Source organism: Dromiciops gliroides, chromosome 6, assembly GCF_019393635.1.
Source record: "Dromiciops gliroides isolate mDroGli1 chromosome 6, mDroGli1.pri, whole genome shotgun sequence".
Classification (NCBI taxonomy): domain Eukaryota; kingdom Metazoa; phylum Chordata; class Mammalia; order Microbiotheria; family Microbiotheriidae; genus Dromiciops; species Dromiciops gliroides.
This window is the reverse complement of record NC_057866.1, coordinates 209200768-209227961: the sequence shown is the minus strand read 5'-3', so window position 1 is coordinate 209227961 and position 27194 is coordinate 209200768. Positions and strand designations below refer to the sequence as shown.

The window sequence follows — 27194 nt, the reverse complement described above, 5'->3', positions numbered from 1 at the left end:
TCCAATTCTTTGCTACAACAAAAAGAGCAGTTATAAATATTTTTGTACATGTGGGTCCTTTTCCCTTTTTTGTGATCTCTTTGGGATATAGACCTAGCCGTGGTATTGCTGGATAAAAGGATATGCACAGTTATAAAGCCTTTTGGGCATGGTTCCAAATTACTCTTCAGAATGGTTGGATAAGTTTACAACTTCACCAACAGTGTATTAGTATTCCAATTTTCTGACAACTTCTGGAGATTTTTTTCTTATGGAGTTCATTGATGGCATGTTCAGTTTCTTTTTCTAAAATGTGTTTATCTAAGGATTTTATTTCCTCTTCTCTTAATTTGGGTAGTTTATATTTTTGTAGATATTCATCCATCTCATTTAGATTGTCAAATTTATTGACATATAGTTGGGAAAAATAGTTCCTAATTATTGCTTTAATTTCCTCTTTGTTGGTGGTGAGTTCACCCTTTTAATTTTTGATGCTGGTAATTTGGTTTTCTTTCTTTTTTAAATCAAATTAACCAAAGGTTTATCTATTTTATTGTTTTTTTCTCACAGAATCAGCTCTTACAGACTAAAAAAAAAAAGAGTACTTGTGGATTGTACATATATAACCTATATCAAATTGGTTGCTGTCTTGTAGATGGGGGAGGAGAGGGAGGGAGGGAGAAAAATGTGGAACTCTGAATCTTATAAAAGTGAATGTTGAAAACTACCTTTACATTTAACTGGAAAAAAATAAAATAAATAAATAAAATAGAACCAGCTCTTAGTTTTATTCATTAATTCTATAGTTTTCTTACTTTGCTTTATTAATCTTTCCTTTAAGTTTCAGAATTTCCAATTTGGTGTTTAATTGGGGATTTTTAATTTGTGCTTTTTTTAGCTTTTTTAGTTGTATGCCCAATTCATTGATCTCCTCTTTCTCTATTTTATTCATGTAGGCTTTTAGGGATATAAAATTCCCCTTAAGAACTGCTTTGGCTGCATCCCATGAGTTTTGGTATGTTGTCTTATTATTGTCATTCTCTTGGATGAAGTCATTGATTGTTTCTATGATTTGTTGTTTGACCTGCTCATTCTTTAGGATGAGGTTATTTAGTTTCTAATTAATTTTTGGCCTATCTTTCCATGGCCTATTAGTGCACATAATTCTTATTGCATCATGATCAGGAAAGGATGCATTTACTATTTCTGCCTTTCTGCATTTGACTATGAGGTTTTTATGCCCTAAGACATGGTCAGTTTTTGTGTATGTGCCATGTACTGCTGAGAAAAATGTATATTCTTTTCTATCCCCATTCATTTTTCTCGAGGTCTATCATATTTAATTTTTCTAAAATTCTGTTTACCTCCTTAACTTCTTTCATATTAATTTTATGGTTAGATTTATGTAGTTCTGAGAGGGGAGGGAATATAGTTTTGCTATCTATTTCTTCCTGCAACTCACTGAACTTCTCTAAGAATTTGGATGCTGTACCACTTGGTGCATACATGTTTGGTATTGATATTACTTCATTGTCTATGGTACCTTTTAGCAAGATGTAGTTTCCTTCATTATCTTTTTTTTTTTTTTTTTGTGGGGCAATGGGGGTTAAGTGACTTGCCCAGGGTCACGCAGCTGGTAAGTGTCAAGTGTCTGAGGCCAGATTTGAACTCAGGAACTCCTGAATCCAGGGCCGGTGCTTTATCCACTGCGCCACCTAGCCGCCCCCCATTATCTCTTTTAATTAGGTCAATTTTTGATTTTGCTTTACCTGAGATAAGGATTACTGTTCCTGCTATTTTTACTCTAGGTGAAGAGTAATATATTCTGCTTCAGTCTTTTACCTTTACTCTGTATCTCTTTGCTTCAAATGTGTTTCTTGTAAGCAACATATTGTAGGATTCTGGTTTTTTATCCACTCTGTTGTCTGCTTGTTTTATAGGAGACTTCATTCCATTCACATTCACAGTTATGATTACTAACTGTGTATTTCCTTGCATCCTATTTTTCACCTTGTTTGTCCTTTTTCCTTTCCTCCTGTCTCTTCTCACTAGTTTTTGTTTTAGACCACCTCAATCTACCCTCCCTTCTATCAGGCTCACCTCCTTTTTGTCTTTTCCCCTAATTTTGCCCTCCATTCAATTAGCACCCCACCCTTTTCTTTCTCTTTCCCCTTTTACTTCCCCAAAGGGTAAGATAAAATTCTATACCCAACTGAATGTGTATATTCCCTCTTTGAGCCAAATCAGATGAGAGTAAGGTCAAAACAATGCTCACTCCCTCCCTTCTTTCCATCTATTGTAATAGATCTTCTGTGTCTCTTCATGGGATGATTTACCCCATTTTGCCTTCTCTTTCCTCTTCTCCCAGTATAATCCTTTTTGTTACCCCTTAAGTTTTTTTTTTTTGTTGTTGTTGTATTTTAAATATCACATCAGAATCAACTTATACTCACAGCTTCTGTCTGTGTGTGCTCCTCTCCCAATGTAGGGATGCAAACATTTTAACATTTATTGAGTAACATGTTTTTTCTCCTTTTTAACCTTTTCATGCATCTCTTAGGTCTTGTATTTTGAATTTTATGTTCAGTTCTGGGCTTTTCATTAGGAAAGTTTTAAAGTCCCCTATTTCATTGAATGCCTATCTTTTCCCCTGAAAGATTATGCTTAATTTTTCTGGGTAGTACATCCATTTGCCCTCTGGAATATCATATTCCAAGCCCTCTGATCCTTTAATGTTGAAGCTGCCAGGTCCTGTGTAATTCTGATAGTTGTTCCTTGATATTTAAATTGTTTCTTTCTGGCTGCTTGTAGAATTTAGCTACAATATTCTTTGGAGTTTTCCTTTAGGAGTCTCTTTCAGGAAGTGATGGGTAAATTCTTTCAATGACTACTTTTTCCTCTGGTTGTAAGACATTGGAGCAGTTATCCTTGATAATGTTGTGAAGTATGCTGTCTAGGCTCATTTTTTGATCATGGTCCTCAGGTAGTCCAATTATGCATAGGTTGTCCCTCCTGGATCTATTTTCCAGGTCTGTTGAGTCATTTGCTTCCATCTGCCCAATTCTGATTCTTAAGGAATTATTTTCCCCAGTCAGCTTTTGCACCTCCTTTTCCATTTGTCCAATTGTATTTTTGAAAGCATTATTTTCTTTTTCCAAGCTATTGACTTTATTTTGCATAACTCTCATTTCTTTTCCCAATTTGTCTTCTACCTCTCTTATTTGGTTTATAAAATCCTTTTTTCACATTGATTTTGTTCCACATTGATTTTTTTTTTTCGGGCAATGGGGGTTAAGTGGCTTGCCCAGGGTCACACAGTGTAAAATCCTTTTTAAGCGCTTCCAAGAGGGCTATTTGGTCTGGAGACCAATTCTTCTTCTCCTTTAAGGCTTCACATGTAGGTGTTCTATCATTGTTGTCTTCCTCTGAGTTTGTTTTTATCCTCCCTCTCACCGTAGTAATTGTCCATGGTGAGGGTTCTTTTTTGTTTCTGATTCATATTTTAGCCTCTGTTGTGCCTTTTAAGGCTGAGTTCTGCTCCTGATGTGTAGTATGCACTGTCTCAAGCTTCTTTTGCTGGGGGGTCAAGGGCCAGGTCACCAGCTTTCTACTCTGAGGCATCAGCAGCTTGCAGCTTGCTCATTGCACTGGAGTGGCCCAGCCTAGTTGGGTCTGTTGGGTAGCCAGTACCCCACCTGACAGATTGACTTATGTGTTGGAGTTGGAGGCTTCACAGCTGGCCTGCTGTGTCACTAGTTTGCTGAACTAGGACCTCAGTTTCTCAGCTGCTGATCTGTGCCGTGATAAGAGCCTTTTGCTGGCTTGCCCAGACACCCTCTGCACTGAGCTGTGCTCCCCTTTTACTCAGAGACCTTTCCTGAAGATCTTTTAATTTATCATAAGTCAGAAGATTGTTTTACTCTTTTTTTGGGGGGGGGGGTCTGTTGCAGGTTTTGCAGCTATAGAATCTGTTGAGAGGCTTAATTTAATGTTTCTGAGGGAAATTTGGGAGAGCTCAGGCATTTTTTCCTCTACCTCTCTTACTTTATCTTCAAAGTCCTTTTTGATCACCACCATGGCCTGAGACCAATTCATATTTTTCTTGGAATCTTTGGGTTTAGGAGCCCTGATGTTGCTATCCTCTTCTGAGGTGCAAGTTGATCTTCCTTGTCACTAAAGAAACTTTCTGTGGTCCATATCTTTCTGTCTGCTCATCTTGTCCACCTATTACTTGACTTTTAATTCCTTCTTAAAGTGTGGCACTGCTTCCAGGCTGCACTGTTCCAAGCTTCAGGGGATCCCAGGTGGTAAGGAGTGGCAGGTTCTTCAGTCACCTGGCCTGTGCTCTGGTCTGTAAATAACCCCAAGCCAACTTGCTCTTCAACTATGAAACAAAATTTTGTTTCACTGGGTTGAAAGCTCTGGTGAGCCTGTACCCCTCCCCTACCTGGGCCACCACTCAAGATTGCTTCCTGGATCCTGGCAGCTGGGGCAGAATTACCAAATTCTGCCTCAGCTCCAGCAGAGACCCCTGTAGTCTCCCCCTGACCAACCGTTCAGCCCTCTCACCAGACCATGAGCTTAGTTCCAGAAGTTGCCAGCGCTGCAGCCGATTCAGAGGCTCCAGGGGGAATAAATATCTCTGGCGAGGCCTGCCTGGGGCTGGATCTGTGTTGGTACAACCTTGGGGCTGCGTTCCACTCCCACCCTGGCATAACAGCTCCCTCTGCCAACCTCTAAGCCGTCTTTGGCTGGGAAATAATCTCATCTCATCCTTTTGCTCCTCCAGGAATTGTTTTATGGCATTATTTGAAGGGATTTGGGGGAGAGCTCTAGGAGTCACTGCCTGTCCTCTACCATCTCGGCTCTGCCCAGAAAGTCTCCTTGTCCACATTTGGAAGAGATCATATTTACTTGGGCCTCTAAGGGACAGACTTCAAAAGAAGGAAAGTGAGGCATAGAGGACAAAATAATCAGAGGAGTGGAAGAGGAGCGGTTGAGAATGGGGTGTGGAGAGTAGTACAGGCTGGCTGAACTGCAGACTGCTGAGAAATAGTGTGAGATCATGGTGGATAGTGTTAGGGGCTAAAATTCTAGCTAGTCTGTCTAAAATATCTAATGAGTGGTCGCCAATAAATTATAAGCTTTAGCAAGAGTTAGACTTTTAAGCATTTATTAAGGAGAATAAGAATTTGGTGAAGAGAAAGGGAAAGGCCTAGACTTCTCTATCTATTAAAGGGAGAGAGCATTCCTAGCTCCGCTCTCCGCCAGAGTCCACAGGAAAGAGAGCGAGTCAGAGCACCAGGCTCCCCCTTCTTCCTCCCACAAGCAAACGTTACTTCCTGACACCAAAGAAAAGACTCATGGTCTTGCCCTCAGAGACCTTCTCCTCATGGCAGGGCTTTTCTACAGTAAGTCTCCAGCAGGTGGCATCCTTCCAATCTCTACAATAGTGTGACGAGTAAAACTATATGTGGTCACCTTATTTCTGTCCCAAGTTTAGGGACAATTATTTGATGGGGTTTCTAATATGTTTTTTACTTATGAGCGTTAGCACCAGTTTGGGGCATTAAGCATTTATTAAAGCATAACAAATATTAGTAAAGAGAGAACACTTGGCTCAGGAAGGTAAAGTTCAGCCTGGCCTGGGTCCACGCTGCTCAAATCTAATTGGCCAGCATCACTCAAATCCATGGGCCTCCTGGTCCTGAGGGTGGTCCATGAGCAGAACATGCTGGGGTCAGGGTTCAGAGAACACACCCCCTGAGGGCCAGGCCTTCAGGTAGGTGTGGTTCCAATCAAGTGAACTCTAAGTGAGTCCATCAGCAAAGTCAATCCAACCAATCTTAATATAATCCCCTCAAGTGGGGGCCTCTGGGCCTCCCAAAACGCATTATTTTCTCACAATAGATAGATTTGAGCTGGATTATGGAGGACTTTGAATGACAGGATCAAGAGTACATTTAGAATAGTAAGCCACTAAAGATATTTTTTTTTTTAAGGAGAGGCATGATGTGGTCTTAGCAGTGTGTTATTATTGAAAGGCTTAAAGATGGAGTGGTGCAATCATGATATTCAACAAAAATTATCCTAGTTTACACCCTAAGATATAAGGAGCAGTATTTCTGAAAGACAGGATGCAGGAATAATGAGATATCGACAGACTCTGTATAAGAGGAGCTAGGAAATGTGTAAATAGTATTTTGAAGGAAGGAGCAGGGGGGGGCGTGGCTTCTGAGGGCCCTTTCACCTCTACATCTTTAATCTTATGATCCAGTGACTAAGTGGTCTCTAAGGACCTTCCCAGGCCTATGATGATTCTATGACCTGGGTCAGATTCCCTGAGGTGTTCCCCTGTGTGAATCTGGACAAGTTCCATCTAACCCTTTCAGAGCCGTAGGCTTCTTGTCTGTAAGATTGGAATTGAGGACAATTCTATTCATAGTACTTACCATATCAGATGGTTGTAATGAATTTAGAGAATTGGATCTTAGCGTTAATGGTGGCTAACCCTCTCATTTTACAGATGAGAAAGTCAAGTGACTTGCCCAAAGTCACACAACTAGTAGATGTCAGAGCCAAGATTGGAAGAGAGCTGTCTGATTTCATATCCAGCCCATGCTGTTAGGAATCAAGCCTAGGAAACATCTATACCACTCACTGCAATTGAAGGAAGAGGTTGTGTTGGGGGTAAGAGAATAGAAAATGAGCCCCTAGTTACTAGGACAAAATATTGTATTTATTTTGAATGGAAAGGGATCTTGGGAAAAGTCAGATGACATTGTTTTTCCTTGTCGAAGGGTTTGTGTGTGTGGGAGGATTGAAATAACTCATTGTAAGGATAAAAGGCATCAATAAACTTTTTTTAGAAAAAGAGAAAATGGACTTCCAGCAATTAAAAAAAGCAAAACACTAGTATAAGGCTCCTCAAAGTGCAGAGAACGGCGTCAGGACAGGGTAACAGCATGATCATTTAAAATCCACCAGTTATTTGGCTTTTAGGAAATGTCATCGCCCCTCCTCAATGGGGCTCTTAGAGATGTTCCCCCACCCTTCTCCCCTCCCATCCACTCTTCCCCCTCCCCCCCAATTGCCCCGCCCCTAGGATGATGATCTAATGTAGCCTCTGTAGATGCCCCTGTGATGGGCCAGAAACTGGTCTGCGTTGGCCCCGCCTGGATTCAGCTGACTTCCTACCCCTTTGCGTGGGTGGCTGGTGCTGATGTTTGCCCCGCCCATGCCTGCTACTGAAAGGTTGCTGCGGATGCCCTTTTCCCCTCTGGTGTCTGAAGCTAGTGGGATGCTGCCCCCGCCCCTTTCTCGTTCTGGCCCCGTCCCCTGATTGACAGCCCGTGGCGGCTAACGATGTCTTATTCCCTGTGTTGTTTGTAGCTAGTGAGATGCTGCCCCCGCCCCTGACCGACCACCCTGTGGCTGCTGCTGACGTCTTATTCCTGCCGTATTGTTTGTAGCTAGTGAGATGCCCCCGCCCCTTCCTCCTCCTGGCCCCGCCCCCTGACTAACAGCGCCGTGGAGGCTGCCGACGTCTTACTCCCCCCCATGTTGTTTGAAGCTAGTGAGATGCTGCCCCCGCCCCCTGCTGCTACCGCCCCCTGACTGACAGCCCCGTGGCAGCTGCTGACACCCTATCCCACTGATGGTGTCTGAAGCTAGTGAGGTGCTGCCCTCGCCCCTTTCTTGTCCGGGCCCCACCCCCTGACTGACAGCCCCGTGGCGGCTGCTGACGTCTCATTCCCCCCATGTTGTTTGAAGGTAGTGAGATGCTGCCCTGTCCTGCTGCTGGTCCCGCCCCCTGATTGACTTCGCCTTCCCAGCCCTTTCTTTGTGTCTTGAGTCTGGGCCCCGTGATGTTGTCCCCGCCTCCCTTCCTGGGCCGGCACCTGCTACGTAATCGACACGCAGGCACGTAAAGCACGTCGAAACAGGAAGTGGGATTTAAAACAAACGAGCCGGGCTGTGTGGGCAGTGCTGCGGGCCAGGCTCGGGATAGGGGAAGGGGAGCTTGCCAGACCAGCCGGCTGTTCCGCCGCCGCTGGGCGCCGCAGCCTTTGTCTTTCCCCGGCTGCCTCGCTCCCTCCCTCCCGGGCCCGACGCGGCCTCCCCGAAGCCTCGGGACCATGTCGGCCATGGAGAAGCACCTCTTCAACCTCAAATTTGCCGCCAAGGAGCTCAGCAGGAGCGCCAAGAAGTGCGAGAAGGAGGAGAAGGCCGAGAAGGCCAAGATCAAGAAGGCCATCCAGAAGGGCAACACGGAGGTGGCGCGCATCCACGCCGAGAACGCCATCCGCCAGAAGAACCAGGGCGTCAATTTCCTGCGGCTGAGCGCGCGCGTGGACGCCGTGGCGGCCCGGGTGCAGACGGCCGTGACCATGGGCAAAGTCACCAAGTCCCTGGCCGGCGTCGTCAAGTCCATGGACGCGGCGCTGAGGAGCATGAACCTAGAGAAGATCTCGGCGCTCATGGACAAATTCGAGCACCAGTTCGAGACGCTGGACGTTCAGACGCAGCAGATGGAAGACACCATGAGCAACACCACCACCCTGACCACCCCGCAGGGCCAGGTGGACCTGCTGCTCCAGGAGATGGCCGACGAGGCCGGCCTGGATCTCAACATGGAATTGCCCCAGGGCCAGACGGGCTCCGTGGCCTCGGTGGCCTCGGCCGAGCAGGACGAGCTGTCCCAGAGACTGGCCCGTCTGCGCGACCAAGTGTGACGGGGCCGCTGAGACCCGCCGCGGACCCCGGTGGCTTCTGAAGCCCTCCCTGTTGTTGACACACATACACGTATCCTGCTCCCACCACCCTGGAAACATTGTCGAGTGCCAGAGCTCAAGTGCTGTTTGTGTGATGAGATCCGATTTAAAAGTGCAGGAAGAATATTTCATTCTTTGGGATTTTAGAGACTGTGATGCAGTTTGATTTCTGCAGACGGGGATGAAGATTGGGGGCACATACTTTGCCAGGCGGCTTTTTAACAGGACTAGGGTTTAAATTGTATTGGAAAATTGGGCCAGAATGACCGGCTCTGCATATTTGAAAATGTTCCGACCGTTTTAAAATACCGCCTAGGTCTTAATCTGCGGAGAACTGAGTTTAAATCCCACTCCCATCCCTTTTGTCCACCATCCTCCCCCTAAATAGGGATTGACTGATAATGGGAGCAGTTGGAATGTGAGGCATTTTTCTTAGCAAAAAAAAAAAAAAAATCAGCATAGGATGTTTCTGTGTGAATATTAAATAAAAGCTACTTTTGGCTTTTATTCTCTTTTAATTAGATTTAGTTTTAATTAGCAAAAGCATTTTTGCATAATAAGTTGACTACTGTTTTGGTGCTGTAAATTATTCGTCTTTACCTAAAAAAGTGCCATGTCACTTCGTTTATGGGAGAGATTTAAGTTTTCTTGTGTTTTTATTCATAAACTTACAGCTATATTTAATATGTGCTGCCGAAGCAAGCACTCACGGCTATATTTAAACCTTCATTGTCTCAGATATGTTGAAGCGTTAACATTTATGATTATTCCATAGCTGGCTAATTTTTTTGAGGCTGTATTTTTAAAATATGCGCATTTATGTGTACTTCTGTTAATATTCTCAGATCACTTGACTGGGGAAAGTCCTGGCTTGTGTGTGTATAAGAGGGAAATGTTAAGATAATGGAATGATACAAGTTCCAAAGTTAAAACTGTACTTTAAATACCTTGTTAAATAAGCTTATCCCTTTTGTCTTAAAGCGGCCACTCCTTAATAATTGGCAAAATGAAAAAATAAAAAACACCTAGGTTTTTTAAATGGAGCCATAGACATTTTAAATAACTTCTAGTCAGATGAAAATTGGAAGTGTATTAGTTTTGGTTTTTGAAAATTGGGTTGAGTGAGAGTCATATGAGATTGGAAAGCAGGAAAGGAAAGCAATTTGGTGCCCAGGTTGTACTTTACTTTGGCCAGTTTATCTTAACATAAATATGCACGTGAAAATATAGCTGTGACTTTCTAAGTTAATATGTAGTAGGCAGTGACTTATTGAAATATCAAGGCAAGTGTAAGGATCTAGGTTAAAGAAGAAGAATTTTCCTCCTTGCTGGAAAATGTCTCCTTAAAAAAATTCCAGTGTTTTTTCAAATAAGGAAGTTCCATTGCAGAGTAAATTGCTGTAGGAAATCTTCCTGTTGAGTCATGAGGGCATCCAAAGTGCAATTATGGAGTTAATTTTAACCTAATTCTTAGCCAGGTGTTCACCATTTCTAGCAATCGTTGTTATTAGCTTCCTAACAGTTGTTATTGATGTGAAATGTGGATCAAGATTATGTTTGAATACAGCTAAATGCAGATAGAAATTAGTTTTGTTCATTTGTGATTGATAGTGTCTTGGTACAGGGTCTTTGCATGTTTCTGTTTCCATGTGGAAGTCTTTTCTTCCTACAAAAATGGTCTATTTCTAATTCATACAGTTCAGGGATACATAGATTACTAACAAAATGCTGAGAGAGTATAGTTTCCTTATTTTCCACAGCAAGTAATCATAATCAAAAATGTAAATCATTGCAGAGCTTGGTTAGAAGAGGCTTCGTAAGATGGAAGGAAGAAAATTCATACCATAGTATATATATATATTTTTGGAGAGGCAGGAAGGAGGGAAAAGTCCATAGACAGTTTCCTTAGAAGGGAAAGGCTTGCGTTCTTCCCTGGTCAGAGTGCTTTGGCTTGGTCACACCTGGAGTATTGCCTTCTATCCTGCACAAAAGACAGAATTAGGGGTAAGGGGAGAAGTTGGAGATTTAGGCTTGATAATATCCAAAAATGGAATGTGCTACTTCAGGAGTTAGGGGGTCCTCCATCTCCTGAGGTCTTCAAGCAGAGACCAGACTTGTTGGGTATGTTGGAAGGGATTCTTGTTCAGGCATAGGTTGTATTATATTAGCCTTGTAAGCCCCTTCCAACTGTTAAATTGTGTAAGTGAGTTTGGTTATAACTAGGATTGATAACTGACTTTTGAAAAAACTTGGGAAAACTCGGGTCAAACAGGGAAAGGGATTTTAAATGAAAGAAAGGGAGAGAAAAATGGCAGTTATCTTTTAGAAGTATTGCTTAATTAAATTATTTGGGGAGGGGGAAATGTTTCTGGGGGGAAGCTTGATAATCATATTGGGGATTACTGAAAGCTTTGTGCTTTATCCTTTTTTAATTAAATTTTTCTTCAATTAACATTTTCTCTCATCTACCTCCCCCTCACTGAAGAGAAAAAAAGAAAACCCTTGTATCAAGTATGCATAGGCATGCAAAAAAAATTCCCATGTTGATGATGTCCAAAAAACGTGTGTCTCATCCTACATATTTACCATTGTGTCAGGAAATATAGGGAGCATTCTTCATCATTGGTCCTCTGGAATCACAGTTGGTTTGTTGTGTTGATCTTAAGTCTTAAAAACATGGAACACTTCACGAATTTGCACATTACCGTTCCTCAGGGGCCATGTTAGTCTCTGTTGTTCCAATTTTAGTCTATGTGCAGCCGAAGTGAGTCTAATAATCCTGAGAAGATGAAAATATATAACCATTCTTCTCGGAAGTGACTACTGGGCAACTGAACTATCTTTGAAGTCTCGTGTTTTTATGTTTTACATTCTTATTACCTTTGCCATGTATGTGCTGATATGAAAAATCAGTAAACATTTATTAAATGCTTTCTATGTGCCAAGCACTGTGTTGAGTGCTGGGGATCCAAAAAGGTATGTACCTCCACCAAATGTTGTAAATTAACTTTCTGAAAAAACAACTTTAGACAACAATTTTCTCAGGAGTTTGTTTCAGTAGAAACAATACCATAAATGAGTAGTTGGTCAAAAAAACTCATAGCAATTACATTATTAGGTGGGAATGTATTTATAATATATTAATAACATTATTGAAAAGACAGTGTTCAGGTGGATCCCTATGTGAGCCATGTCCATATAAGTGGGTGTAATAAGTAGAAATGGAAGGGTACCACTAAAGAGTTCATTTTTCTTTGATTCCTCTACAAAGCATCCATAACAGCGAACAGCAAGAGTATCCTTATTAAATAAATGCAATTTAACCTTTAGTGGCAAAGCAATTCAATTATTTGGCTTTTTTCACTTTTAGCTAAACAAAAAACCGTCACATCTTTCTGGTAAATTACCTTTTCCTGAAGACTTGGATATCTCAATTATTGGGAAAGTGAAAGAAACTGAGCAAGATGATGAAGAGTTGGGTGATTCCTTTGGTTAGTATGCACATTTTTTTAAAAGTTGATTTAAAACCTGGTGTGCTGCTAGATACTTAGCCTAATATAGAAACATCTTTAAATATAAACATTCATTGACCTGTATCTAAAGATTGTGCTGTGAGAAGTGTGTATTCATTTGAATTAATTTTCATCGTTTTTGAGTAATTTGAAGCTGGGTTTCTGGCTTCAACAAGAATATTTTGCAATTGTAGATTACTTGTTACTTACAAAACAATTTTAAAATTTATTTTTGCAGCAGTGTGCACTGTTTTGTAGTCACATTAAAAGGGAACAATGGGTTAATTGGCACAAAAAAGCAGAATTTACCAGTACTGCTCCCTCCCCCCCCCAGCAGTATTAGCTTTTTTTCAGTTAGCAAGTATTGTTTTAAGGGCTTACTCTACTGGGGATGAAAAGAAAGGCAGAAAATGGTCACTGCCCTCAAGGATCTCAAAATCAAGGAATTCCACTTGCAGTTCAGCTCTATTCCCCTTGTTCCCAGGGATTCTTGGGATCCCCTGAATATTGCATCTTGGTTTTCTTGTCTTCTTGCATTGCCTTTCTCATTCTACTCCCTGGCTAGTCTCCAACCACACCCACCTAATGACCACCAATCCAGTCCTCCCCAACACATACCATGACTTCTTTACTGTACCCACAATTCAGTGATTAATCTAGTCCAGGAACTCCATTTGTGAGCCAGATCTGTTTCCTCTAATGGCTAGAGAGCTGGGCCCTGGGCGAATTTGCAAATACTTTAGAAAAGAAGCTTATTTGGCTATCACCCAGTTCTCTTTCCAGAGAGTTTGGAGGTTGCTTTAAAAGAAAAAAAAAGGCAAGTTGCAGTTTTGCTACAAATACTGAGCCTTTATAACCTTTATGATAAGAATCCAGTATCTGTTCTCCATCTTTTCTATCATCTGGACCAGTTGGGTGTAGGTATGGTGAACCATGTTGGTGTTTCCATATCTGAGGAGAGCCTTTTCCTGGGTGAAGAAGGGCAGAACATTGGCAGTAAAACAAAAGATTAGGTTGGGTCAGGAGCCAGAATTTTGGGGGGAATGCCAAATACAATGGAGCTGAAAGGAATAGGAAGTTAGCTAGAGAAGCATTTCAGGCTAGGGAGACCAGAAGGCCCACCCCAACTGCTTCTTGGCTTTCATTGGTCATTCACATTTTGCCCTTTCCATAGGGCAATTAGTGTTACTCACTCTGCCATACATGTTCTGTGGGCCAAAAAGATCCCCAGAATATGGCAGTATCCTGATTACGCTGCTGGTGCATTGAACCTCTGGAAATGGATTTTGATAAGACAAAGGCTAAGGATTTGAGAGAAATTAATATTATATTATGATATTAATAACTAATTATTAATTTGTGTTCCATCTTTTTCTTCCTATTTCTGTTAAGAACCCAACTCCTAAAAAGGTCAGGCCATTTTAGAAGAGTGTGATAGTGATGTGGGATGGAATTTAGGGTCAAATTAATCATGAGTCGTCCCAAAAGAATGACAAGACTCAGTGACTCAGTTTCCCAAGTTTTATTGCAATACTGTGAGTGAACACAGGGAGAGAACCAGAAAAGTGGAAAGGTATCTCTCGAATAGGGAAAGAAATGATAGTTATATTATGGTATGGATAAACTGACTATCAGTCTCATTATAATAACCTCCACCTTATACAGGAGAGGGCCTATCCTAATTTAGAGTTCCTGGGATCCTAAGCCAACCGCTGAGATGGGTACCTTTTTCTGTGGAGGTGTGTTTTGGGGGTTTACACATGAATCTGGGGACAAAGTTGGCCTTTTCTGTGCATGTCTCTTCCTCATTCCCATGGCTAGTTTCAAAATATCTTAATTTTTCATTTATTTCTAGTTTGATTTTCTGTCAGTGTATCATTGGTGTTTTTTTTCAAGTGAGGCAGTTGGGGTTAAGTGACTTGCCCAGGGTCACACAGCTAATAAGTGTCATGGGTCTGAGGCCGGATTTGAACTTGGGTCCTCCTGAATCCAGGGCTGGTGCTCTATCCACTTTGCCACCTAGCTGCCCCTGTATCATTATTACTGTTACAGTCTCTCTGACCTGCCTCTTTATGTTCTTGTTATAGGTACTGATTAATGTGGGTACAGGAAAACCTAGGCCTTGACTTATATTAACGAAAACTCAAGTCTTAAATTATCCATTAACTGGGGTCTCAGTCCCTCTTAGAGCCCATATCTGAATTAGAGCTTGGGTCTTAGGTTTTTCTGTTAACCCCTTTTTTGCCTCCTATATCAATAGTAGGTAATCTTCTAGCCCTCAGGGTACATGCTAGATCGGGTGGGATGGGAAACATAATTTCTCTTCTGAGTGAAAACACAATTCAGTGTGGGTGAGCCTTTACCACGGAGGGAGGAATCCCTGCCCTTGATCTCCTCCATTACTGTTGAGAGCAACCCAGCTAATGAAGGAAAAAAACAGCCAGAGAAATCTGTGCAGATGCCTTAAGGCTGCTCAGCCTCAAGATCATCACATTCTCTGCAGGTGGAGCTGAGGACTTTTCCCTTCTCATTAAATGGCCAATCAGGTGAGTTTCACTTGTCGGAGTTCTCTGTCAAAAGTTATACATCTGATTTAAGGCGTTTGGAGTCTCCCTTGGGGTCTTTGATCCCCAAGAGAAACCACTGACCGACAATTTACTGATTTTTAGCTAGCCTAATTAATAAATTGATTACTAGTTACCTGGAAACTGTCTCTCCAAGGTTTTATTCGTCACAGACTGGACCAATGATTTCCTTGGTATGTTGTTAATAACTTGGCCTTTACTTATATGCCAGAGCTCCTGCTGCCACGGAAGTGACTCCAGGGGTTCCAGTAAAGACTATTCATTTCCATGGAGTTCCCATGTCATCTTGGACCAAGAACCCTGATCTACAGGGTGTACTTTTCTGGACTGTCCCATTTGCCACATTGCAAGTCACCCCTAATCTAACACTACCAGTCACTCTGCAATGCAATACTTCAGTGGGGATGTTTCATCCCACCCATGGAATTTGAATATGGTCTTTCCTAGTGTTGAATTTTGCTAAGGTAATTTCTGCCCATTCACTTACGTATTTCAGCCCTGGTCTTTCCTGGCCCCTTTCACCATGACTGATGTTTTAGAAAGGCAACTTCCTATGTCCAGTCTAACCTGAAGATAGCCCCAGAGGTAGTTGTACTTGAATCCTCAAGCCTAGCACAATGTCTGACACATAGTAGGTACTTAATAAATACTAGTTAATTGATTGCCCATCAGGAAGGTAATTCAGTAAACTCTTTTCCCTGCCTCTACAAATTCATCGTGTTTTTTCTTTCTTCATTTCTGTGCAAAGTACACCTTGATCCATAGCTTTACCCATGTGGCGAATAAAAACTTATTGGGGTGTCCCTATAATTGTCCCAAGCCAAGGGAAAATTAGCAAATTATATATTTGTTACTTAGAAATTAGAGACTACTGGGGCACCTAGGTGGTGCAGTGGATAAGGCACCGGCCCTGGATTCAGGAGGACCTGAGTTCAAATCTGGCCTCAGACACATAACACTTTCTAGTTGTGTGACCCTGGGCAAGTCACTTAACCCCAATTGCCTCACACCAAAACAAAAAAAGAAATTAGAGACTACTGCACCAGTTTGGGGGCATTAAACATTTATTAAAACATATTAAATATTAGTAAAGAGAGCGCACATGGCTCTGAAAGATAAGAAAGCCTAGCTAAGGTCTAGGGGAAGAGAGAAAAGGGGGCACGTCTGCTCTCACCAAGTTCCAGGGCCCAGAGAGTCACTGTGTAAACTTTCTGTGGCAGGAGGAGAGCCTGCCCATACACATTACTCAAAGCTAATTGACTAGCATCACTCAGGTCTATTGGTTCACTGGATTTGAGGGTGGTCCAGAGCAGTGCATGCTGATATCCGAGTACGGAGCCCTCCTAGGGGAAAAAACCTTCAGGTGGATGTGGTTTTAATCCCTATTCACAGTCCCAGGTCCCACTTGGCTGACTCTGGGCCAGTCTTAAAAGGTCAGGCAGTTAGGCGCTTGAGTGAGGGGGTCTCTTATTTTCTCATCCCCACAAGCCTCCCTGTTACTCTGTGCTCAGGGACGGTCAGGAAGCCCAGTACATGTGAGTGTTTGACTATCCAGTCCATTGGTAAGGATATAGACTTGAAGATGTCAAAGGAAAGCCCCGTCAACTTCTCCATGCCCATGGTGTCCTGTCAGCAGCACCCCTGGAAGCCCCACCCTTCCCTCTTAAGGGGTGAGGGTGCCCAGGAGGATGGATGGTAATGTGAAGCATATAGAACAAGGCTGAGTGAGCAGGCTGTTGGACGTATGTCAGCAGGGGGCGCTTCCCTACAATGGGGACACATCAGACAAGCTCAGTGGCTCTGGTTTGGTTTTGTGAATTCATCTTCCAGGCTTCTCCTCCTCGGTTCAGTTTCTTTAGTGTTTCCCAAGAGCCTCCTCAAGAGAAAGTAGGTGATACATGGAAAAGTGCAGAGAGGACCGGGTCAGGACATCCCTTTGAATCCTTGCTCAGTCACAAGAAGACTGTGGACATGTCACCTCACCCCCTCTGCAGCTCGGTTCCCTTGCCTCTAAATTCAGAGGACTAGACTGGATGGCCTCTATGTTCCCTGCCAGGTGATCCTATGAATCTCCTAGAAGCTCTCTAGTTGTCCTTGCCCAGCACAGTTTTAACCATACCGACATAGTCCCAGTGCAGGAGACCTACCATAGGGTACCATAGGACAACAGTAACAAGAGCTAATGATTATACAGCACCTAAGGGGTGCAAAAAACTATAAATACCTTATTTTGGTTAAGATTTGTTTCCTACTACTGTCAATTCATGTAATTAAACACTTAAACATTAAAATTAAATTAAAATTAAACATTAAAATTCTTTTCCAATTAAAAACCTTTTCTCTCCCTCTCATATCCCACCCCCATGGATTAAAAAAAAAAAAAGCCCATATAAAACCCTTACAATAAATATGTATAGTCAAGTACAACATTCCCACGTTGGTTCTGTAAGGGGCTAAAATTCTAGCTATACTATCTAAAATCTAATGAGTGGTTGCCAATAAATTATAAGCTTTATCAAGAGTTAGACTTTTAAGCATTTATTAAGGAGAATAAGAATTTGGTAAAAAGAGAGAGAGAGAGAGAAGCCTAGATTCATCTATCTATTAAAGGGAGAGTGCATTTCTAGCTCCCTTCTCCACCCGAGTCCTGAGGAAAGAGCACAAGCCTTGCCCCCTCTTCCACAAGCAAACGTCACTTTGTGACACCAAAGAGCTGGGTGTCTTGCCCTCAAACGCCTTCTCCTCATGGGGGCGCTCTGCTACAGTAAGTCTCCAGCAGATGGCGTCATTCCAATCATTACAGTCTCCCCCTTTGTTTCTTTAAGAAACACGGGTGTTTCCTTGATGAAACAGTACTGTTCAAAATTAAACATATTTTGCATTTTCCCTGTCAGGAGGTGAGTAGCACAGTTCATCATTGGTCCTCTAGATTCTTGATTGGTTATTGCATTGACCAGAGTTAAGTCTTTCAAAGTTGTTTGTCTTTACAGTCTTGTTACTTTAGAAATTGTTCTCCTGGGTCTGCTCACTTTGGTCTGCATCAATTCAAATAAGGCTTCTCAGGTTTCTCTGAAGATGTCCTTTTGGTCATTTATAATATTATTTATAATAATTAGGTATTATAATTCCATCTGCTATTCCCCCACTAATGGACACTCCTCCCCCCATTTTTAGTCATTTGCCACTATAAAAAGAGCTCCTATAAGCCAATCTATCTAATTTAATTCTCTTCACTTGATGTCTGTGGGTCTCTTTTTTCTTATCTCTTGACAGCAACAGAGGATGTGGGAACTTGCCTGGTTGAGGGGAAAAATGAATTCTAGCACCATGAAAATTGCATAGTTGGTATTCTTTTATTAAACATCTGTTCATTTTCCAGGAGTTGCCATTAACTTTGAAAGGATTCACCTCAGAGTCCACATGTGGACAAAATCATTTGGCTGTTTTGTTTGCCATTAAAAAAAAAAAATGGCTGGAAGCTTCCCTCAGAAGTGAGACTCTTAGGGAAATGGGGTACACCATGTTGGTTGTTTCTGTTTTGTTTTTCCTAATTAAAAATTATGCTTCTAAGAATAAGAAAAAGCTGAGACTCTTGTTTTGACACGGTGGTTTTGGGGAGCAAGTATAAGTTACAGCTCAAACGCCATTTGAGTATTGTCCTTCTCATGTTTTCTATAGTTGTGCCTTTGCATAGTACTGCCTTGTACTCGGAAACAGAGGAGATCTGCAGACCTAGGGAGTCGCCTGTTCCTTCAGATGTTTCCCCTCCACCTGGAAAAAAGGCCAGAACAAGGTATGTCTGTGTGTCTAATGGGATTGTTGAAGAGCTCATTGCAGTCATTGCTTTCAGAACCGATAGAGGGCAGCATAGGACAACGGGCCTTGCTTGCAGTCCCCTCTCCTCTGCATACTGGCTGCCTCACAATGGACCGGTCACTTACTTAGCCTCTCGGTATCCAGAGTTCCTTGAGACTTCCCTAAACCAATGACATCATAGGTCTAAGACAAACCGCAGTAGGAACTTACTCATTAAAGTTAGCAATTTGTCAAAGTCAGACTCCTTTAACATAACTCAGCATCTGCTTTTTTTCCCTCCCATCATAAAAATTGCGATTAAAAACTTTATTTTTTGATGTTAGTTTATTGCTAGTCTAAGCAGAGAATTCCATAAATATGGAGGTAGAGCAATTCAGTTTTGAATATAAATCTGAGGTTTCATCTCTGTGTCTTAATTTGAAATGACGCTGGATTTCCTTTTGGCCTTTTATTGATGCTATTATGTCACAGTGGCTTAGTAGATTGCAAGGCAGCCTTAGAATCAGAAAACCCTGGGTTCAAGTTCCACCTTTGATAGCTCCTGGCTGTGACTCACTTCTTGGTGCCCCAGACTATTCTCTTAAGATTGTTTAATTTGCAGAGAAGATACTGATCTGTTGAGGATAATCTGTGGAAAGTTCCTCCCTATTAATTCCACATATCAGTGAAATCACAGATCCTGGAGAAAAATCACCACCAGAACTTGTCTTAAGAAGTGATAAAAAACCATCTGGGGGGGGCAGTTAGGTGGCGGAGTGGATAGAGCACCAGCCCTGGAGTCAGGATGACCTGAGTTGAAATACGGCCTCAGACACTTGACACTTATTAGCTATGTGACCCTGGGCAAGTCACTTAACAACAAAACAAAACCATCTGGGATCCTCAGCACTGTCTTCTGCCTCACTGCCAGCATTGCTGGTGATGGAGAACCCACAGAACCAAGGACTGTTTTGTATCTTCACATGTTTCCTGGGTCCTTGGTACCCAAAACACCATTGCCTAGTCCCTCAGCTTTCTGCTGCCGGCCTTCCCTGTACTTCATGATACAGTCTGTCCCTTGGACCATCATCAAAGGCAGCTAGCTTATTAGAACCTCCTAGACCTTGTGCTGCCCTGGAATCACCTCTGAGAAACCTGGCCGTCTCTCTGGCATGATGGGGCATCATCCAAGGGTGACTTTTGCAGATGATGCTTTGGTCTGTGTCTCCCTCATTGCATCAATTTCTGTTCTTGAAGCCTTTCCAGTGTGGTCCCACATGCTGGGGCTGGAGCTTCAACAACAACAGCCTTCAGGAGCTCAAGATGACTCATAGGGCTCAGAAAGTATCGTGACAGGATATGGGAAAGGAAATGCTGTCTGACTCCCTTATGTGGGTCAGAATTGGGCTAAGCATTGGCCAGCTAAAGATGGACATAGAATCAGCATCTCTGTTGCTTGAGGTTCTGGAGAAGATTCCATGGAAATCTTGCTATAATATTTACTACTTAAAATGAATAATGTAAAGGCAGAATTCTGCCTAGCTCCTACCCCATGAGAATTCATGAAATTCAAAATAATGAGATTTTTATATTCAAGGTGGGGGCCAAGGGGACCTGCTTTTTAGGGAGGGAATTTCTTCCTTGTTAATGTTGGAGAGGTTTGACCCCAGGCCCAGCAAGGGAGTGTGTGTGTGTGTGTGTGTGTGTGTGTGTGTGTCTGTCTGTCTCCAGTGTTCAGAGGAGGCTCAATACTAGGTTAGCCAACAAGGGGTGTTTGTGAACCACAGCAACTCATGAAGACCACCTATGAAGGCAATTAAGCAGGAAGTGCCCATATTGATAATATCAAGGATCCCTGAGTATGACCAAGATTTCATGCTTAATTACTGACATCTTGCTGAGTTAGTCTGACTTAGAGAAGTATTACAAGATTTATATACAGCTGTCTTATGTATGCCATCTTAACTTTAAGTGACATGTAGAAGAGCCACACGGATAAAAGTTTGTTTGGTTAAAATTTGCCTTGCTTGTCATTTGGTGCAGTGTGGAAGTGACTGAAAATCAATCTGAAGAGGAGGAGAGTTCTATAATAGGGAGAACAAAAAAGGTAAGTAAGGGTGTCTGTCAGCTTTGCGTGTTTGGGATCCTGTTTATGTGACGGCTATAGATAAAGACTCGGTTTTATAGCAGCAACTTTGGGGAGAAAAGGAATTTTCCACTTCAGACATAAAAGAGCATTTCTACTGAAAAGGGAATATTTGGCTGTTACACATTGGATTGCTATTCTTTATTGAACAACAATCTTATATTTATATGGCATTTGATTAACAAAATGCTCTATAGCTGCTATCTCAGATATTATTATTTCCATTTTGCAAGAGTGTAAATTGAGGCAGAGGCTAAATGACTTTCTCAAGGTGGTACAGCAGATTCGGACCTTCCTGACCTCTTATGCAGTAGCAGGCCTCTTAAGTGACTAAGAAAATCAGTTCTGAAAACAGAATCAGAGCCCACGAAGTCCCAGTGAATTGCTAGCACCGATAGTGTAGCATTCACGTGTAACCATTAGTGCACAATATCACAGTCAGTGCTGCATGTTTTCATGTAGGCATCAAGAAAATCCAATCCAGTAACTGATGACACTGAATCGGGAAGCATTTCTGGCAGAGTGACACATCTGGTAAAGGCGATGAAAGAGCAGAAAGCCAAATCTTCTGCCACTGTGTATTCTGCAAACCCTCCAGAAAAATCTGCAGAATTGGTGCTTTCTAATGAAATCTTCCCTGTTGCTGAGAAAGCGTCACTTGCCACTGAGAGCGAAGCGGTAAGAGCTTTTTCAGTCTTTGACTCTTGCTTCTTCCTGTGTTGTTTCCCTTAGTCGAGTGTAAGTTTGGACAAGACTGGAAGGGAGGGACTTGGCCCAGTTCCCATACTGCCACTCCAGCAAAAAGTAGAAATTTGCCCCAGGCTAAAGAGTTAACAAGAAAGCCAAGGAGAAATGACAGTAAGTGGCTTCCAGCACCCCAGAAATTCAGGAAAGGCCAGATTATTATCTACAGGAAGTAGAAACAAGGACCTGCCAGAAAAGACAGAGAGAGATAGGGAAGTCTAATGAGAGCAGACACGACTTTAGCCTGCAAAGCTCTGTATCCAGAGGTAGGAAGGCAGAGGCCACTGCCAAGATGGGAGACCCAGTGTGAGCCTTGGACTCAGTCAGCTGGGACCAGAAGTGGCCACTCTGGGGTGGTGTTGGGAAAATGTCTAAGTCTGATGGAGGAACAGAAACGGCAAAGTCTCCAAGCCATAGAACATAGGTTTATTGAGAGAGGGCTGACCTCACAATAAAGCTGGTCAGTCAGAGGTTGGACCTGGAAGACCTTGAGTTACAGAGCTTGAATACTAATACTAATTTAAAATAATATAAAATAATGCTAATTAAAAGTATCTAAAATTAAAGCATCTTAGGAAATATTGAAACTGCCTACGTGACAAATGTCTGCATTTTCCAATACTCTTATCAGTCTTCTTGTAGCAACAGGGTCATAATTCTGTTGCATGACCCCTTCTAGTCAAGCATTTCACTAGTGAGCTGCATGACCCCCTTGAGTCAAGCCTATCACTCGTGGTTTTTAAATTATGGTATTGCTGACTATTGTATCTTCTGATATTACTTAATGCTTGACATTGGAAAGTATCATCTGACATTAGTAAGTAGTAAGAAGAGAGACTTAATCTACTAATACAATTAAAATAAGATATCTAAATATAATAAATCACAATTTTCAGTTAATATGCTGATTATTATCATAATTAAATCACTTTAAATTTCTTATAACTAAGGGGTGGGGAAAATCTCACTCACAGTGGCAGTCTTAGACTGGGACTACCAAGGCCAGGGGCTCTGGCCCAAAGTGCCAGGGAGCAGAGGTCAGGGTGATGTAGGAGGCAAAAAAGGGGGTAACAGAAAAACCTAAGACTCAAGCTCTAATTTATTTAGATCTGAGCTCTAAGAGGGATTCAGACCCCAGTTAATGGATAACTTAAGACATTAATACAAATCAGGGCCTACCTTCCTCCTTACCCACATAAATCAGCACCCATAACAAGAACATAAAGAGGCAGGTCATAAAAGACCTTAATTATAACAATAATACACTGACAGGCATAGAAATTCAAACTGGAAATAAATGATAAATGAAGATATTTTGAAACTAGCCATGGGAAACAAAAAGTGACATGCACAGAAAAGGCTAAATTTGTCCCCAAATTCACCTTATGAGCATAAACTCCCAAAACACACCTCCACAGAAAAAGTTACCCACCTCAGGGGTTGGCTTAGGACCCCAGGAACTCCAAATTAGGATAAGCCTTCCCCTTTACCTCTGTAAGGTGGAGAGTATTATGAGACTGATAATCAGTTTATCCATATTATAAATATAACTTTTTTTCTTTCCCTATTGGAGACATACCCATTTTTCTGGTTCTCTCCCTGTGTTCACTCACAGTATTGCAATAAAACTTGGGAAACTGAGTCACTGAGTCTTAGAATTCTTTTGGGATGACTCGCGATCAATTTGACCCTAATTCCATCCCACATCAAGGGGAAGAACCTAGGGGGAAGAGCCAATCACCTCCACCCAAAACAGCAGCAGATTAAAGTTTGAAAGGAAGACTCAGAGAAAAGGACAACTTTGAAAGAAACACTGAACTATTGATTTTATACTTAAAACAAGCTATAGCAGGGGCAGCTAGGTGGTACAGTGGATAAAGCACCAGCCCTGGATTCAGGAGGACCTGAGTTCAAATTCGGCCTCAGACACTTGACACTTCCTAGCTGTGTGACCCTGGGCAAGTCACTTAACCCTCACCGCCCCACCAAATATATATATATATATATATATATATATTGTGTGTGTGTGTGTATAAAACATTAGCTATAACAAGCTATAGAGATAATAGAGATTCACAATGTTCTATGCCATCCCAGTTTTATATTCCACTTTGTGTATGGAAATGGTTATTGGTTTTTAGTGTTTAAGTTTACAATAGAGATATTCAATGTAAAAGAATGTGAAGGTTCGAGGCAGGGACTGTCGCATAGAAGATTCCCCTTTGTATCATCACAGGAGTCCAGCACGCTGTGGGGGGCTCCATCAACAGGCACTTATTTCCCTTGTCTTGTGGACAACAAAATCCTATTTCTGGCTTTCCAAAGCCTCATGTCAGTTGAATGGAAGGAACATTTAATGAGCATTGAAAATGGTGTCTCGAGGGTGAACTTTGAACCTGCTTTTTAAGGCTGATCCCATCCTTTCCACCTCTTTGTATTCCAGGATCCTTTAGTCGTTTCCATTTGACTTATAACATCCAACCCACATTTTTTGCTGATTGTTTCCTTTCCAGTTAAAGACATGAGTACCTCTCTTCTATCCTAAAAATGCTTTTCTGTAACTGTTGTTGTTCAGTCTTGTCTGACTCTTCGTGACCCCATTTGGGGTTTTCTTGGCAAAGATCCTAGAGTGGTTTCCTATTTCCTTTTCTGGCTCATTTTACACATGAGGAACTAAGGCAAACAGAATTAAATGACTTGCCCAGGATCACACAGCCAATAAATATCTGAACCTGGATTGGAATTCAGATCTTGATTCAAGGCCCAGTATTCTATCCACTACTTCCCCTATCTTAGCTATCCTAGCAGCCCCCTTAACTGTTACTGTCCTCTAGCTATTTTCCATTTTTCTTCTTTCTTCAAAGACTGGCTTATACCACTTTCTTAACTTTTGTATTTTTCCTCAACCTCTTGAAATCTGGTATATAAAACCCACCCCCACCCCACTCTATTCCAGTTACCTCCTGGAAAGTCACCAGATGACCTCTCTTCAGAAACAAGTCCAGTGGTTCTCATCTTCCTTGGCCTCTCTCTAGGAAGCATGCCACACAAACCGGCCTTACTTGATTGAAATTCTGTCCTCCCTGGATTATCCTAATTTTCCTGTCCTGCTTTCAGTGCTGAAATGCCCATGTTCCTTGTGCCTCTGGCCAAGACTAATACTGAGTCTGTGCATTCGACATCTTACTCTCTCACTTCTTTGGAATTGTCTTTCCAGTACGTACCCCTAACCCTGCTCTCTGCATCATTGTTGTCATTATGTAGCTCTAGGGTTTGCAAAGTGCTAGCTCACAAACTGAAGATACAGAGTCATTTTTTTTTTTTTTGGTCTTTTTTTCTGGTCTGGCTGATCAGCAGTTCACAGCGTGGAAACTTTTCAAAGATGTCAATCACCAACTTCATATTTTGAAAGTTACCCGGCACACCAAGAGGTTGTGACTTGTTTGTGGTCACATGGCAGGTGTGTGTCAGAGGTCAGACTTGAACCCACATCTACCTGATGCCAAGGCTAGCCCTCTAGCTATGATAATCCATACCCCTAACAATAACAGCTGGCACTTAGGTAGCATTTTATAAAGCTAGGAGAGTGCTTTAAATGTGACCTCATTTGATCTTCACCACCACATTTTGAGGTAGGTCTTAGGGGCAATATTATCCCCACATTACAGATGAAAAAACTGAGGCTCATAGGCATTGTCAGAACTTGTCAGGTCTTCCTGACATCCAATCCCACATTCTTTCTACTCTACCCACAGTGCTTCTCCTCAAATCCAACATATTTAGAACCAATATCATAGTACTTCTCCCCATCCCCAAAGGGTCTGTATTCCCACTGTTGCTGCCTTTGTTCAGGGCCCCATTATCTCTCTGCTGAACTCTCTCAGTCATTTCCCCTCCATCCTCGTGTCTTCTCTAATCCTAGAAGTTTTATCCAAGTCATTGGAGGAAACACTGATCTCATCTGTCACCACCCTGCTCTCTGACGTCTCTGTTGGCTACAGAATAAAAAACAAACTATTTAGCATGGCCTGAGGTCAAATTCAGCCTGCGAAATTTACTAGCCCTGAGACCTGGGGAAAGAGACTTAACTTCTTTTTGTCTCAGTTTTCTCATCTGTAAAATATTGTGAGGATTAAATGAGGCAAAGGACAGTGTTTCATACCATGGGAGGTGCTCTATAAATGCTAAACTATTAGCTCCTTGCTCTGGCCTCAGCGTCTATTCTCCTTCACCTCTTCCCACGGCAGACTTGTTCCCCTGCCATGCTTTTGGTCATAATCCTTCATCCCCCTGAACTGCAATGTTTTTTTAAACTGAGTGAATTAGAAACCTGCTCCTGAATATCACCCACAAAAGAGAAATCGATTCAACATCCCTTTTGGTTTATGGCATAGTTCACAATTTCAAGGTTAATTTTGGAAAGTAGACTTTAGTTTTGTTTTGGTGAGGCAATGGGGGTTAAGTGACTTGCCTAGGGTCACACAGCTACTAAGTGCAAAGTGTCTGAGGCTGGATTTGAACTCAGGTCCTCCTGACTCCAGGGCTGGTGCTTTATCCATTGCACCACCTAGCTGCCCCTAGACTTTAGTTTTTATCAGTTCTTGCCTCACACATTAAGTGTGGAAGAATGTCTGATGTTCTCCCCACACACTGCATTGCCTTTTTTATTTATCAGTGTGTTTTCAGTAATTGTGTCCATTTCTCAAGTTGTGTTGTTCTTTTATAGGAGGCTCCTAGGAAGAGAAGGAGCCCCCGGGGAAAGAGGCAGAAACCTCAGCATCAACAATTAGACTCAGGTAACAGATAATCACCATTGCGATTTTATTATTGTAATTTGGGGATTCCCTTCTGGGAAACCTCTGATTTCATTGGCATAGGAAGCTGTCAGGGAAGGAAACTCTCCCTCTATCAATTGTGCTAATAACTCTAAGGCAGAGAGGGTTTCCTAGTAGCTACTCTTTGCTGGAGGGAGAAGATGGCCGGGGGGTGATGATGGTGAGCCTATAGAATGAGACACAGACAGACAGATGAAGAAAGAGAGGAGAGAGGAAGGAGAGAGAATGAAAGCACGCGCGCGCGCGCGTGTGTATGTGTGTGTGTGTGTGTGTCCTTTCCTAATAGTGACTTTTTGGGATGTGAGAAATGTCACTCCAATAACTTCTGGAACTTGGCACTGGTGATGTGTCAAAGGCTCATCTATTGTCATTCTCATGAGAATGGGCCACCCCTTGTCCATCTGGTGGGTGACCACCAATATGGAGGCTTGCAGGCCTTTTATCTCCTAGTCCCTAACACAAATGGCCCCTCCCCCTTTTCACTATTATTCCAATTCCTCAAGGGTTACAATCTACCTGCAAAAACTAGCTAATCAGAACACAGTATTTCTTAGCCAATGGGGGAGGTGATACAGGGACAATTCTTTAATTCCTCCCTTATATGGACACAGCTCAGGAGCAGATCTAATTTCGACCAGCCCAGGGTTTCCCTGAATCAAGTTAATGTGGGATGGAAATAGGGTCACATTGATCATGAGTCATCCCAAAAGAATTACGAGATTCAGTGACTCAGTTTCCCAAGTTTTATTGCAATACCGTGAGTGACCACATGGAGAAAACCAGAAATTGGAAAGGTATCTCTCGAATAGGGAAAGAAAAGACAG

General features: G+C 42.2%; 2 protein-coding genes across 3 annotated transcripts in view; both read left to right on the top strand.

Annotated features, from left to right (window-relative positions):
- CENPU (centromere protein U) overlaps positions 1–27194 on the top strand; it is a 51794-nt gene that overhangs the window by 11314 nt on the left and 13286 nt on the right. The window contains exons 2-7 of one of the 2 annotated variants that reach the window (XM_043971369.1): positions 12124–12244; positions 14769–14811; positions 18529–18643; positions 20689–20752; positions 21254–21469; positions 26262–26331. In XM_043971369.1, coding sequence (XP_043827304.1) covers positions 12218–12244; positions 14769–14811; positions 18529–18643; positions 20689–20752; positions 21254–21469; positions 26262–26331 — 535 coding nt within the window. In that variant the 5' untranslated portion in view covers positions 12124–12217. The remainder of the gene's footprint in view (positions 1–12123; positions 12245–14768; positions 14812–18528; positions 18644–20688; positions 20753–21253; positions 21470–26261; positions 26332–27194) is intronic. The other variant, XM_043971368.1, reaches the window with a different exon arrangement.
- Positions 7902–12355, top strand: LOC122731339 (charged multivesicular body protein 1b-2-like). Its single transcript, XM_043971373.1, has one exon. The coding sequence runs from the start codon at positions 8118–8120 to the stop codon at positions 8712–8714; it is 597 nt and encodes a 198-aa protein (XP_043827308.1). The 5' UTR covers positions 7902–8117; the 3' UTR covers positions 8715–12355.

Bases quoted from the DNA above. Each gene is read 5' to 3' on its own strand.
- LOC122731339 (XM_043971373.1), top strand. From the start codon at position 8,118: ATGTCGGCCATGGAGAAGCACCTCTTCAACCTCAAATTTGCCGCCAAG.